Below are 14,738 nucleotides of genomic sequence, written 5' to 3' on the forward strand. Positions count from 1 at the left end.
AGAACCATTCTAGCACCTGAGGCAGAGGCCACTGAGCCATCCTCAGCGCCCAGGCCAACTTTGCTCCAATGGAGCCTCGGCTGCGGGAGGGGAAGAGAGAGACAGAGAGGAAGGAGAGGGGGAGGGGTGGAGAAGCAGATGGGCGCTTCTCCTGTGTGCCCTGGCCGGGAATCGAACCCGGGACTCCTGCACGCCAGGCCGACGCTCTACCACTGAGCCAACCGGCCAGGGCTAAGCAAGCCGTTTTTAACTCTTTAAGAGCTTTGACAGAAATTTAGTCATAGTGAGTATAAAAAACGCCTTGTCAGAAAGTTTAGACTGTAATTTAAAAAGTTGCTCTTTTTTTTTAAATTTTACTTATTCATTTTAGAGAGGGGAGAGAGAGAGACAGAGAGAGAGGAGAGAGAGAGACAGAGAGAGAGAGACAGAAGGGGGGAGGAGCTGGAAGCATCAACTCCCATATGTGCCTTGACCAGGCAAGCCCAGGGTTTCAAACTGGTGACCTCAGCATTTTCAGGTCGACGCTTTATCCACTGCGCCACCACAGGTCAGGCAAAAGTTGCTTTTTTAATTATTTATAAGGTAAGTGTTTATCAGAGGCCAAATGACTCTTGTTATTTTCCTATTATAAAAGAAATTTTAGAGCTTTGTTAAGGACTTTTCCTAAGCCATGCAGCTTAGTGACTACTGCCTAAGTGGGCTAAAAAGAAAACTAATGTTGCTTAGTAATAAGAGATGTATTAGCTTCTATATCTAAAAGTCTTTTGTATTGTTAAGTCTATTATAGGGCATCAGAGGAACTAAATTCCCGCTTTCCTCAGTGCCTCCTTTTTCAGGATGTTGCCTTATAAGCAGCCAACTGTCTGAAGCAGCTTGAGATAAATTCTTAAAATGACTTAATTTTGTTTAATTCCTTAGTTTTACAAATTTGAGCATATTTTACACACAAGACAATTTTCAACACAGAAACACAAGTATAACATATAACTTTAATCCTGATACTTGAATTTTTATTTGATTTCAAACTTTGAATATACCTTACAATGTATTAACTAAATCAGCAAGACTTAAGGATCCATCTTCTATTCCAATTAAATTTAAATGAGCGCTCCTTATAATTTCTCATTTTAAAGCAAAAAAATATATGGATGAAACTATTTTTTCAATATAAAAGCTGGCATTTTAAATTTTTATATATAAACACAATTCAGGCCTTAAAAATCACATTTTAGACAACATCAAACAAAAACTAAACACAAATTAGAATCAGACAAACCAGACTAGACAAACCAAAGAGAAACCCGGGATTTCAGAGCACAGTCAGACTAGAAAGATGCCTGCCTGATTTTAATCAGGGCATTTTCTGACAGGGACTGAGGATGGATGAGGCTAAACAAAATTTCCCCAAGAAAATTCTCTTGGCAGCTGCTGGGATATTTTCTATAGTCAGATCCAACACATGTCCCCTGCCTCAGTTTCCAGGCAAAGAATAAGAAAGAAACAAAATGATAGTTCAGAGGACTGTAGCTAAAACCAAAGAAAATTAGTATTTATTTATTTTATTATTACAAAGACTAGAGAATTCTAAGGACTTCATGATTCTTCTATATGTCCTAATTCTAATTGAATTTGTACCAACTTATGTAAAGCTGCAAGCTTTTCTTGCTTTTCTTCCTTGTCTCCATCTCCAGTGATTTGCATCCAGGCTTTAAGACAAGGGATCTAATCTGAGCTGTAACAGCATCGGTATAATCAGTTTGTTGTTCCACAGCTGCATAAGCACCAACACCGATGAGCATTTCAAAAGTAGCTCCAGGGGGATTATTTCTGGCATTCATGCGAGATATTCGAAAAGCCTCCTCTCTCCACCAAGATTTGAATTGTAAATATTGTCCTGGTTCCAAAACCATACTAGCAAGTAAATCCCATTCCAAAGGAATGATTAAATGATTATTACAATAGGAAGAGATGAGACCTTGAACATATGAGGGCTGAGGTCCATACGTAGCAACAGATTGTTTGACTAGCTTTAAGAAAGTAAATTCAAATTGGTCAAATTGGATATTATGCCCTCCCCCAGGATTGAAGCATTAAGAGGAAAAGGCTGTCAAATAATTGGAAAACTAGATGCAGAAAAATTACTAGAATTAGATTCTAGCCTGACCTGTGGTGGCGCAGTGGATAAGGCGTCGACCTGGAAACACTGAGGTTGCCGGTTCAAAACCCTGGCTTACCTGGTCAAGGCACATATGGGAGTTGATGCTTCCTGCTCCTCCCCCTTTCCTCTCTCTTTCTCTCTCTCTCCCCCCCTAAAATGAATAAATAAATAAATAAATAAAAATAGATTCTAAATCATCATGACGCATAAGCACCTGTTGCATTTCAGAGATTTCAGGGAATTGAAAAATCCTTTCCCTGCCAGTACCAATTAATTTTTGACCTTGAATTGGAGGATCCGTAGGCTCACATATATCTTGCTTTTGAACAGGATAAGCAGTATACTGATTTCCATTCTCCTGTTCTAGTGTAAATTGTAGTTTACTTAATAAATGTTTTAGACAGGCAACATCATCCATAGGGGCTCCCTCATTTTTTAACAAAGAGGGATGAAAGCCTGTGGATGGCTGAATTTCATTAACATTATCAGTAACTTCAGAAGCAGAGACAGTATTGTCCAAGTCATTATTCTGTTCATTCTGTGCTGAATCAAATTCTTCAGGCTCATTAAAAATAAGCTCACTCAAGTCTTTAACAGAATCACCATCTGATTGCAAAGGTCCAAGGGCTGTAGCAATAAGATTATAAGCAGCCCGCATTTCAGCATCAAGTGGATCTCCATGCTGATGAGCCAGCGTAAAGATTTTCCTACTTGTTGCCAAACATTCAAATTCAAATGATTACAATGTTCAGGAGTATACCAATAACAGTGTTTCTGAATAGCATTTAAAAGACGTAACAAAACCTTGTCTTTTATCTGAGTCCCAGACCCTTTTAAAAGGGATTTCAAAACCTGTACATAATTGTCACGTAATGAATGGGAATTTCCCATGACTTTGCTAGTTACCCGAAAGTATCGCGTATACAGCGTGTCCAACTTACCCTTTCGGGGGTTCCTTCTGTTCCCAACCTCTTCTTAAGGCCCCACATTGGGCGCCAAATGTTGTTGTGAGTCGGAGGCGCAGAGAGAGAGAGAGATCAGCAGATGGAAGCATCAAGGACTAGCAAAGGACCACTGCTCGCTCAGGCAAATGGCCCCTAGTTCGCGCTGTGTCCTAATTTTATTCACAAGACTTCAAAAAGCTTGTTTACTGAGAAATTGGCATAACATCAAGTGTAACTTTTACTTAAAGATACATGGAGTGCACCTGCAAGATAGCTTAGTAACATAATATCAGAAGGCATTAATTGCTATTGCTTCTATGGATCCCATAACATTCCTCTCCTTATCTGAAGGGATAACCTTGGAAGGTACAGAAATCTTATGAGAATGTTTTACTGAGAAAAGCCCAGCAACTGTCTTCAGTCACATAGACCTGTTTCAGTGACCTGCCTTCAAGTCACAAAACAGTTCTCTTGGCAAAACATTCTTTTCTTGTTGGCTGTGTTCCCATTCAAGGCCATGCAATGGATTATTCCACCACAACAGACGAACAGGAATGGAGAGATGAGAAACATCAATCATTAGTTTTTCGTTGTGCATTACAACACCTTAATGGTTCATTGATTGCTTTCTTATATGTGCCTTGACTATGGGCCTTCAGCAGACCAAGTAACCCCTTTCTGAAGCCAGCGACCTTGGGCTCAAGCTGGTGAGCTTTTTTTGCTCAAACCAGATGAGCCCTCGCTCAAGCTGGCAACCTCGGGGTCTCGAACCTGGGTCTTCCGCATCCCAGTCCGACACTTTATCCACTGCTTCACTGCCCGGTCAGGCTGTTTTTGGGTTTTGATTTGTTGACTTTAGAGAGACCAGAGGGAGAAAGATAGAAATGTTGATCTATTCCTGTTATGCCCTGACTGGGGATTCAAGCCAAACCCTTTGTCAATCATGAGGCTGCTCTAACCAACCTTGCTAACCAGCCAGGGTCAATGATAGTTTGTTTGTTTTTTTAAGACAGAGACAGAGAGGGAGGGACAGATAGGGACAGACACACAGGAAGGGAGAGAGATGAGAAGCATCTATTCTTTGTTGCAACATCTTGTTGTTCACTGATTGCTTTCTCATATGTGAGTTTTCCGGGGTGCTATGGCACAGCCAGCAACCTTGGGCATCAAGCCAGTGATCTTTAGACTCAAGTCAGTACCCATGGGATCATGTTTATGATCCCACGCTCAAGCCAGCAACCTCACACTCAAGCTGGCGACCTTGGGATTTCGAACCTGGGTCGTCTGTGTCCTGGTCCAACACTCTCTCCACTGGACCATTGCCTGGTCATACTGGATCATATTTTTAATGTATTTTAATTCAGTTAAGTTTCTAAGCTATAGCTGTTCACTAATGATAACAGAATTTTCAGAAAAAAAGAGAGTAGGAAAAAATATCTAAGTTTTTTTCATTCTTATGAGTGTTTCTGTTCCATCTGTTTTTCTAAAACACAAAAGGTATCTTCCACACAGAAATTTAATAGATTTACAAAATTGCAAAATAGTCTTTGATTTCACTGACATGAATATTTTTTCTCACTTTTCGATTGTATCTGGTTCCTATATATTAATGTGTATGTGCATAAAACGTTAACATTATTTGAGTTTGCTTTTTTTTTTCTTAAGATCTTTTTATTATTCTTCTCAGTTAAGAAACTGTGTGAAGCCCTTGACAGTTGGCTCAGTAGTAAAGCATTGGCCTGGCATGTGGATATTCGGGTTCGATTCCTGGTCAGGACACACAGGAGAAGCACCCATCTGCTTCTCCACCCTTCCTCCTCTCCTTTCCCTTTATCTCTCTCTTCCCCTCCCACAGCAAAGATTCCATTGAAGCATGTGGGCCCGAGTGCTGAGGATGGGTCCATGGCCTCTGCCTCAGGCACTAGAATTGCTCCAGTTCCAATGGAGCAATGCCCGAGACGGGCAAAGCATTGCTCCCTGGTGGGAAGGAAAGAAGGGAGGGAAGGAGGGAGGGAGGGAGGGAGGGAGGATGGATGGATGGAAGGAAGGAAGGAAGGAAGGAAGGAAGGAAGGAAGGAAGGAAGGAAGGAAGGAAACTGTTGCAAACGTTCAAGAAGTTTCTTTATGGTTATTGGTCACTCTTTGAAAATTTGCCAATCAAGCTTGGAGTAAAAAGTTACTGTATATTTCACAAAATATTCACATAGCAGAGGAAGAATCTTGTTCTAAGATTACTTTTATAATAGTAAATTTTCAAGTAAAATTGTGGTTCCTGTGGTTCCTATTTTGTGAGAATGTAAATTCCATGAGGACATAGCTGGCTGTTCAGGTGGTGAGAGCGTCTCAGGACACACCAAGGTTGCAGGCTGATCCCCAGTCAGAGGACATATGAAACTCAGATGTTGAGGGGGCCGGGGCCGGTAGAACAGGATAAACGGGGATAAATGGGGAGGGGAGAAGACTTGACTGGGGATGGGGAGCACAATACAATGTACAGATTACGTATTACACAATTGTGCACCTGAAGCCTATAATTTCAGTCATCAGTGTCACTGAATAAATTTAAAAAAAATTTTTATTTTATTTTATTTATTCATTTTAGAGAGAAAGACAGAGAGAGAGGAAAGAGAGACAGGGGGGAGGAGCTGGAAGCATCAACTCCCATATGCGCCTTGACCAGGCAAGCCCAGGGTTTCAAACCGGCAACCTCAGCATTTCCAGGTTGACGCTTTATCCACTGTGCCACCACAGGTCAGGCTGAATAAATTTTTTTAAAAAGAAGCAAATAAAGTAAAATCAAAGCTAATAAACAAAAGTTAAAGTAAAATAAAAGATATTGATACATTTTATGATTAAAAAGAGAATTGAAAACATCCATTCTTTAGAAAGATGGAAGTGACCAGTATTAGATATATATGTAACCAAGCAGAGGAGTAAAGTACATGACTTTGTATCCCAGGAAAAGAAATCAGACAACGAATGCATAAATTGTTTTTTCTTGTTTGTTTGTTTCTTTTTTTTAAGAGAAGAGCGTGGTGGGCAGAGCTGGAAGCATCAGCTAACTTTTCATGTACCATGACCAGGCAAACCTAGCCTTTTTCTACCATGCCACGACAGGTCAGGCTGAATGCATAAATTTTGGGAACAGCAAATCAGTGTTACTTTCTCTCTTCCTCTTTTTTTGTCCCTCTAAAGATCAGTAAATATTTTTAAATCCCATAAACTTCCTTCAGTTCAAAGTCATGTACAAATTTTTCCCTGTGATTTCTATTTCTGTGCTATTTTCTTTAAGTGAGAAGCAGGGAGGCAGACAGACTCCCGCATGCGGCCAATTGGGATCCACCCACATGCCCACTAGGGGCGATTTCCTGCCCTTCTGGGGCATTACTCCATTGCAACTGGAGCCATTCTAGTGTCTGAGATGGAGGCCATGGAGCCATCCTCAGCATCCGGGTGAACTTTGCTCCAATGGAGCCACGGCTGCAGGAGGGGAAGAGAGAGAGAGAGAGAGAAAGGGGGAGGGGTGGAGAGGCAGATGGGCGCTTCTTCCGTGTGCCCTAGCCGGGAATTGAAGCCGTAACTTCCACACGCTGAGACAATGCTTTACCACTGATCCAACTGGCCAGAGGTTATTTCTGTGCTATTTGAAACTATGGCATGTGACCTAGAAACATTGGTGGTGCTGATAAAATGCTAGCTAACATGGTGAACACGTGGCTCACAGGCCCCATCTGAGAATTCCCTATGGGAATGTGCATTATTACAAAACTGCTGTTTGTTATTGCCCACGTTAAAATTGAAGAAGTACTTATAGTTCCAACCCATCATGACTTTTCTAACTGAGAAATGACCACAACTGATCATGAATGATACAATACAACCTTGACAAATCGATGTACTTATGTCGATGCCTTTATGTTAAAGTTATTGCCTGACCAGGCAGTGGCACAGTGGATAGAGCGTCAGACTGGGACGCAGAGGATGCAGGTTCGGAATCCGAGGTTGCTGGCTTGAAGCCCAAGGTCACTGGCTTGAGCAAGGGGTCTCTCGCTCTGCTGTACCTTCCCCTACCCCGGTCCAGGCACATATAAAAGAGCAATCAATGAACAACTAAGGTGCTGCAACGAAGAATGGGTGCTTCTCTCTCTCCCTGTCTGTCTGTTCCTATCTATTCCTCTCTCTGTCTCTCTGTCTGTGTCACACACACAAAAAAAACATTAAGGGTTATTTTCCTGAAACATCGTCTGTAATGCATCTATTGACACGTAACATCTTAATTTTTCAGTTGTACAAGATACGTTAGAAAATGTTATTGGGTCAAAGTAATCTTACTGGATAATTCAGGATACTCTCCTAGGTCAAAACCACTTCTTTTTTTATTTTATATCAGAGGAGGCTAGGTTGTGAGATAGACTCCCGCATGCATCCCACCAGCATCTAACAGGCAATCCCTTTCTGGGGCTGATGCTTAAATCAGCTGAGTTTTTTTTTAGCCCCTGAGTCTGATGCGCTTTAATCCAGCCATCCTCAGCACCCGGGTCGATGCTTGAACCAAATCGAACAAGTGGCTGCAGGAGGGGAAGAAGGAGAGAAGGGGCCGATGGAGGGGAAGAGAAGCAGATGGTTGCTTCTTGTGCGCCCTGACTAGGAATCCAGCCCAGGATGTTCGTACACTGAGCCAATGTTCTATCCACTGAGCCTCTGGCCAGGGCTGAAAACCACTTTACACTTTTCATATTGGGTGACTTTTTGAAGTCTTTCTGTGGCTTTTGGTGAATGTGCTTTGTTGTTTTTTCCAGGGACGATTGACCTTCAGGGATGTGGCCGTGGATTTATCTCAGGAGGAGTGGGAATGCCTGGACCCAGCTCAGCGGAAACTGTACGTGGATGTGATGTTGGAGAACTACAGGAACCTGGTCTCCCTGGGTGAGGATGACTTCCTCCTGAGTTTATTGTACATCTGCAGGTTTCTTTTATTTTTCTTTAACATTTTTTGGGGGCTTCTGCTTTGGATGGTAGACTTAGAGATTCTCATTTGCAAGGATCAAACTGGGGGTCTGCTGGGCTATAAAAACGTTCCTTATGTTTGTTGATTAGGACGTTAATGTTTCAAAAGTTCACAGGTTGTGTAGAATAATAAAAGTGGTATCAAAAAATAGTATTTTGGAAAAAAATATTTTGTATTAGTGACAGAGAGAGGAACAGATAGGGACAGACAGACAGGAAGGAGAGAGATGAGAACCATCAATTCTTCGTTGGAGCACCTTAGTTGTTCACTGATTGCATTCTGTACCTTGACTGAAGTGCGCCAGCGAAGCCAGTGACTCCTTGCTCAAGCCAGCGACCTTGGGGTCATGTCTATTATTCCATGCTGTTTCCAGCAACACCATTCTCAACCGGAAGAGCCCGTGCTCAAGCTGGCTACCTTGGGATTTCGAACCTGGGTCCTCAGTATCCCAGGCCAACGCCTAGTCAGGCAAAAATAAAGGTTTTTTGAAAGATTTCATTTATTGTTCTTTAGTGAGGAGAGAGAGAGTGAGAAAGGAAGGAAAGAAGGAAGAGAGGATGAGAAGGATGAAGGGAGGGAAAGAAAAGAAAACAAATGAAGGAGGAAAAGAAAGGTAGATATGTGGTGCGCTGAGGGGGAGAGCGAGAAGCATGGACTCGTAGTCGCTTCTCATATGTGCCGTGACCAGGCAGCCCAGGGTTTCCACCTGGCGATCTCAGCATTCCATGTCAACATTTTATCCATTGTACCACCACCCGTCAGGCTGAGAAATCATTTCTAAAATATCATATCCTACAATGTCTCTTTACCCGGCACTGACTGGATTAGAAGTTGGGCAATCTCTGTCAAAACTCATGTTCCTTTTTCTAATAAACAGGGCTTTCTGTCTCTAAGCCAGTCCTGGTCATGTTTTTGGAGCAAATGAAGGAGCGCTGGGATGTGACGGGAAGAAAGACACTACCCTTCCAGCCAGGTAGGTGGGATGAGGAGGCAGGTGGCACAGGCGAGAGATCTAAAGGTCACGGAGGAGGCCAGACCTTACAGTGTGGTTGGGAAGCTGCTGCAGTGGAAAGGGCTGTGAGAGGCCCAGGTGTATCCCTGTTGTCATAGAGGGACAGCTGGTCTCCAACACGTCCCGTGCTCCTGCGTCCTCTCGGGACTCTGCTTTTGCTCCAGTGACCTCTGTCATCACATTAGCAGTGGGGGCGGGGTCCTCCCCATGGACTGTGAGGGCCGCTGTGGTCTGACTCCTCTTCCATTGCTTTGGAGATCTGGGAATATCTTTACCCATCGCTGACGAATTATATTTTGAAAGTTGTTTTTTATAGTGTTGCATTTTATCTCATGTAAAGAGTTTATGAAGGCCTGACCAGCGATGGCGCAGTGGATATAGTGTCAAACTGGGACACGTAGGACCCAGGTTCAAAACCTAAGGTCGCCAGCTTGAGCGTGGGCTCATCTTGTTTGAGCAAGGCTCACCAGCTTGAGCCCAAAGTCGCTGGCTTGAGCAAGGGGTTACTCGGTCTGCTGTAGCCCCACGGTCAAGGCACATATGAGGAAGCAATCAGTGAACAACTAAGGAGACGCAACAAAAAACTGCTGATGATTGCCTGATTGTGGTGTCACAGTGGATAAAGCGTCGACCTGGAATGCTGAGGTCGCCGGTTCAAAATCCTGGGATTACCTGGTCAAGGCACATATGGGAGTTGTTGCTTCCTGCTCCTCCCCTCTTCTCTCTCCCTCTTTCTCTCCTTCTCTCCTCTCTAAAATGAATAAATAAAGTCTTAAAAAAAAAAAAGAAAAACTGATGATTGATGCTTCTCCTCTCTCTCCCTTCCTGTCTGTCCCTGTCTGTGCCTCTCTCTTTCTCTCTCTGTCACACACAAAAAGTTTATGAAGAAAATGGTTGAGATTCTAGAATTTGTTGCATAAGTCCCAAGAACAGGAGTGACAGGTGTCATGTTTTCTGGTTTATAATTTCTAACCCTTTGGAAGTTTCCAACAACACCCTCCCATGTTTTGACTGATTCCATCACAGTGAACCTCCCCAAAGTGAGAAAATAATACTGTTTCATTTCAAAATGTTCTTTTCCTTTTTTTTTTTTTTTTTCGTTTTTTTTGTTTGTTTTTTTACAGAGACAGAGAGAGAGTCAGAGAGAGGGACAGATGGGGACAGACAGGAACGGAGAAAGATGAGAAGCATCAATCAGTTTTTTGTTGCAACACCTTAGTTGTTCATTGATTGCTTTCTCATATGTGCCTTGACCGTGGGCCTTCAGCAGACTGAGTAACCCCTTGCTGGAGCCAGCAACCTTGGGTCCAAGCTGGTGAGCTTTGCTCAAGCCAGATGAGCCTGCTCTCAAGCTGGCAACCTCGGGGTCTTGAACCTGGATCCTCTGTATCCCAGTTCGACGCTCTATCCACTGCGCCACCACCTGGTCAGGCTGTTCTTTTCCTTTGTATTAAATAAAATGTTCTGTGTATTCTGCAATTCATATGTTAGAATAGTTTAATGTTTCTGTGTATCTCATAGAGTCCTTCAGTAAGGTACTGCCATAGCTGAGCTCAGAGTGTTGCCCAGCAGGTAGGAAAGTGTCCACTGTTACCTGCTTTCCTCATCACTGTCATTCTGTAATTCTCTCCTGTCCAGACCAGAGCTGCCCGGGACTATCCTGTGTGTTTTCATTTCTCATTAGGTCTTTGTCATAGTTGTGCTTTGGTATTCACAAGTCCTGATACAATGTGCTGGAATGTTCTCCTTTGTTAAGAAGTGGGTCGCAGAATTATTAAGCCCTTCATATGTAGGAAAATGTTTTGTTTTTCAGTTGTTTACTTTAGGCGAAAGCAGCAGTTTAATTTGTCCTTTGCTTTCTCAGAATGTTCCTTTATCGTGGTGTATTTAAACTGAAATGTTCAGTTTAAAGATTAGTCTCTCTCCACATCGTACAACTTTTTAATGGTTTCAGTTAGAAAAGAAAGGGTTTTTCTCTGTTACATGGATTACATGTTTTGTGTAAGAATAGCTGACTTTCTCATGTCATTTAAATGTTTCTTTATTAAAATATTTTAGGGCTGTTTTTCATGATTTGAATGCAATTTCCAGGAAAGTTTCCTGCCATATAATTCACGCCCTGGTGCAAAATATTCGCTGCTTAAGGGGCACGCTCAGAGTCAGAACTTACATAAAAAGATTCTTTATCAATAGTACTTGCAGGTAGTTTAGGAATTCTGGGAATAAATTTTGTGTCCTTGTTTTCAGTTTCTTTATTTTCTTTTTCAGTATTTTTCTGTATTATTTTCAGCTGTACAGGATAGTGGTTAAACCATCATATACTTTAGAAAGTCTTCAAGTGTTCCCCCTGATATCTCCAGTACCCACGTGGACCGTACATAGTTAATACAACATTATTTACTGTACTTCCTCTGCTGTACTGTATATCCCATGGCTGTTTTGTAGCTGCCAGTGTGTATTTCTCAGTGGCTTCATGGTTTCCTCTGGCCACCTTTAGTCTGTTCTCTGTACCTAAGTGTCTGTTTCTGCTTTGTTTGTTCAGTTTGTATTTTCTTTAGATTTCATATAAGTGAAATCACATGTGGTATATGTATGTCTCTGCCTGACTTATTTCACTTACCAGAATACACTCTACGTGCATCCCTGTTGCAAAGGGTAAGATTTTGTTCCTTTTTGTGGCCATTTTTTACTCATATTGTTTTTTGGTTTTTTTGTTTGTTTGTTTGTTTGTTTTTGGAAATGGACAGCCAGGTACAGGCAGACAGAGGGAGAGAGGTGAGAAGCATAAATTTCTAATTGTGGCACTTTAGTTGTTCATTGATTGCTTTCTCTGGGGGGTAATCTCTGTACCTTGTCTAGGGGGCTTTAGTTTAGCCAGTGACTCTGCTCAAGCCAGCAACCTTTGGCTGAAGCCAGTGACCATGGGTCATGGCTATGATCACATACTTAAGCTGATGAACTTGTTCTCAGGCCAGCTGAGCCTGCACTCAAGACTACAGCATTAGGCTTTCAAACCTCATTCAACAGCATTTGAGGCAGACGCTCTATCCACTGCCCCATCATCTCGTCAGGCATTACTCATATGTTTGATTTTTTTTTATTCCATGATTGCTAGCTTGACCTCAAAAGTTGCTGGCTTAAATTTACGGTTACAGGCTTGAGCGACGGGTCACAGGATCGGCTGGAGCCCTTCCAGCCAAGGCACATATGAGAAGGCAATCAATAAACAACTGAGGTGCCACAACAAAGAATTGATGCTTCTCGTTTTCCTGTCTGTCTGTCCCTATTTGTCCCTTTTTCTGTTTGTCTTTGTCTCTATCTCTGTCTCTCTCTCTTGCTAAAAAAAAAAAAAAAAAAAAAAAGTGGCTTTCTCACCTGATCTGTGGTGGTGCAGTGGATAAAGCGTTACCTGGAGTGCGGAGGTTTCGGGTTTGATTCCTGGGTTTGCCTGGTCAAGGCACACAGGATAAACACTGAATGAAGAACTGAAGTGTCTCAGCTATGAGCTGATACTTCTCAGCCCATCCTCGCTCTCTTTTCTCTCTGTAAAATGAATAAAATTTTTTTAAACAACAATTATTTTTTCTACTTAGTTTTAGGAATTAAATATAATTGGCTAACAGTTTGTCTACCTTTTGAAGCTATTTTGTTTTGTCTTCCCTCTCTTCTATTGTTCCATTGTGTTTCTTAGATTCTTTTGGGGGGAAACAGTTAGTGAGATGCTCTGGGGTTTTTTTGAACTTTTTTAATGTGTCTGCTGGAGGTATTTTGTTATAGTTACGTACGATCAGGGTACCTTAAAATATTGTAAATTTTTAAATATATGTTTTAAATTCTTGGTCAAGTATTTTCTGATTCTTCTAATAATTTCAGGGCAATTTTGGAAGATTTAATATGTTCCTGTGGTTGGATCCTGCTTTTCTATTTCTTGATAAATCTTCTAGTCTTTTGATGAGATTTGGGATAAGAAACAGCCACCATTCCATGCTTTTTTTTTTTTTTTTTACAGGGACAGAGAGAGAGTCAGATAGAGGGATAGATAGGGACAGACAGACAGGAACGGAGAGAGATGAGAAGCATCAATCATCAGTTTTTCGTTGCGACATCGTAGTTGTTCATTGATTGCTTTCTCCTATGTGCCATGACCGCGGGCCTTCAGCAGACCGAGTAACCCCCCGCTCGCCCCAGTGACTTTGGGTCCATGCTAGTGAGCTTTTTTTTTGCTCAAGCCAGCTGAGCCCGCACTCAATCTGGCAACCCCGGGGTCTTGAACCTGGGTTCTTCCGCATCCCAGTCCGACGCTCTATCCACTGTGCCACCGCCTGGTCAGGCCCATTCCATGTTTTATAAATGTGAAATGTGCTTTATACAGAACACAAATACCAGTCATGTGTGCTAGAAATCCTTAGGACTAACAGAACAGTTTGGGATGTGTATGATCTGATTGTTGTGTGGAATTTCCCAGTTTAAAATGTTCTCCTTTTTATTTTATTTATTTTCCTTTAAGTAATAGAAGGGATGGCAGAGACAGACTCCTGCATGCTCCTCAACTAGAATTCACCCAGTAAACCCACTGAGGGTGATGCTCTGCCTGTCTGGGGTACTTGCTCCATTCAAACTGGAGCAATTGTTTTTTGTTTTTTGGGTTTTTTTTAGCACCTGTGCCGGAAGCCATGGACTCATCCTCAGCACCCGGGGTGAACTTACCCTAATTGAGCTATAGCTGCAGGAGGGGAAGAGGAGAGAGAGCAGGAAGGGTGGAGAAGCAGATGGGCGCTTCTCCTGTGCGCCCTGACTAGGAATCGAACCTGGGGTTTTCACATGCCGGGCGCACGCTCTACCACTTGAGCCAATTCTCCAGGGCAAAATGTTCTCTCGGGCGCTCGCTCTACCACTGAGCCAATTCTCCAGGGCAAAATGTTCTCTCTTTTTTAAAGAAAGGTTAAAAAAAAATACTGAATTTAGTGAGAGGATGAGGGAGAAACTGAGATGTGAATCCGTTTCTGTATGTACCCTGACCGGGAATCGAACTGGTAACCTCTGCACTTCTGGAAGACACTAACCCACTGAGCTATCCAGCCAGGGCTAAAAGTGTTCTCTCTTCTTTAGTGGTTGTGGAACTATACTTTACCTCATGTCTCTAATACTGCAGTCTCCTTGGTGTTTGAATAGTCACCTTTATAAAAAAATCAGGCCCTGGCCGGTTGGCTCAGTGGTAGAGTGTCGGCGTGGTGTGCGGGAATGCCGGGTTTGATTCCTGGCCAGGGCACACAGGAGTAGCGCCCATCTGCTTCTCCACCCCTCACCCTCTTCTTCCTCTCTGTCTCTCTCCCGCAGCCAAGGCTCCATTGGAGCAAAGTTGGCCTGGGCGCTGAGGATGGCTCTGTGGCCTCTGCCTCAGGCGCTAGAATGGCTCTGGTCGCAACAGAGCAACGCCCCAGATGGGCAGAGCATTGCCCCCTGGTGTGCATGCAGGATGGATCCAGGTCGGGCACATGCGGGAGTCTGTCTGACTGCCTCCCCGTTTCCAACTTCAGAAAAATACAAAAAAAAAAAAAAATCAGCCACCACAATGTGGTATACTGTCATTGTTTCAGTGTTCTGTGTGTCCCACAA

At 42.8% G+C, this 14,738-nt stretch overlaps 1 protein-coding gene across 1 annotated transcript in view; it reads left to right on the top strand.

The window, feature by feature from the left end:
• The window catches only part of LOC136399243 (zinc finger protein 595-like), a 32,445-nt gene that overhangs the window by 11,245 nt on the left and 6,462 nt on the right, over positions 1–14,738 (top strand). Inside the window, exons 3-4 of the mRNA XM_066374245.1 lie at positions 7,902–8,028; positions 8,988–9,083. Coding sequence (XP_066230342.1) covers positions 7,902–8,028; positions 8,988–9,083 — 223 coding nt within the window. The remainder of the gene's footprint in view (positions 1–7,901; positions 8,029–8,987; positions 9,084–14,738) is intronic.

This window comes from Saccopteryx leptura, chromosome 3 (genome assembly GCF_036850995.1).
Source record: "Saccopteryx leptura isolate mSacLep1 chromosome 3, mSacLep1_pri_phased_curated, whole genome shotgun sequence".
In the NCBI taxonomy this organism is placed as follows: domain Eukaryota; kingdom Metazoa; phylum Chordata; class Mammalia; order Chiroptera; family Emballonuridae; genus Saccopteryx; species Saccopteryx leptura.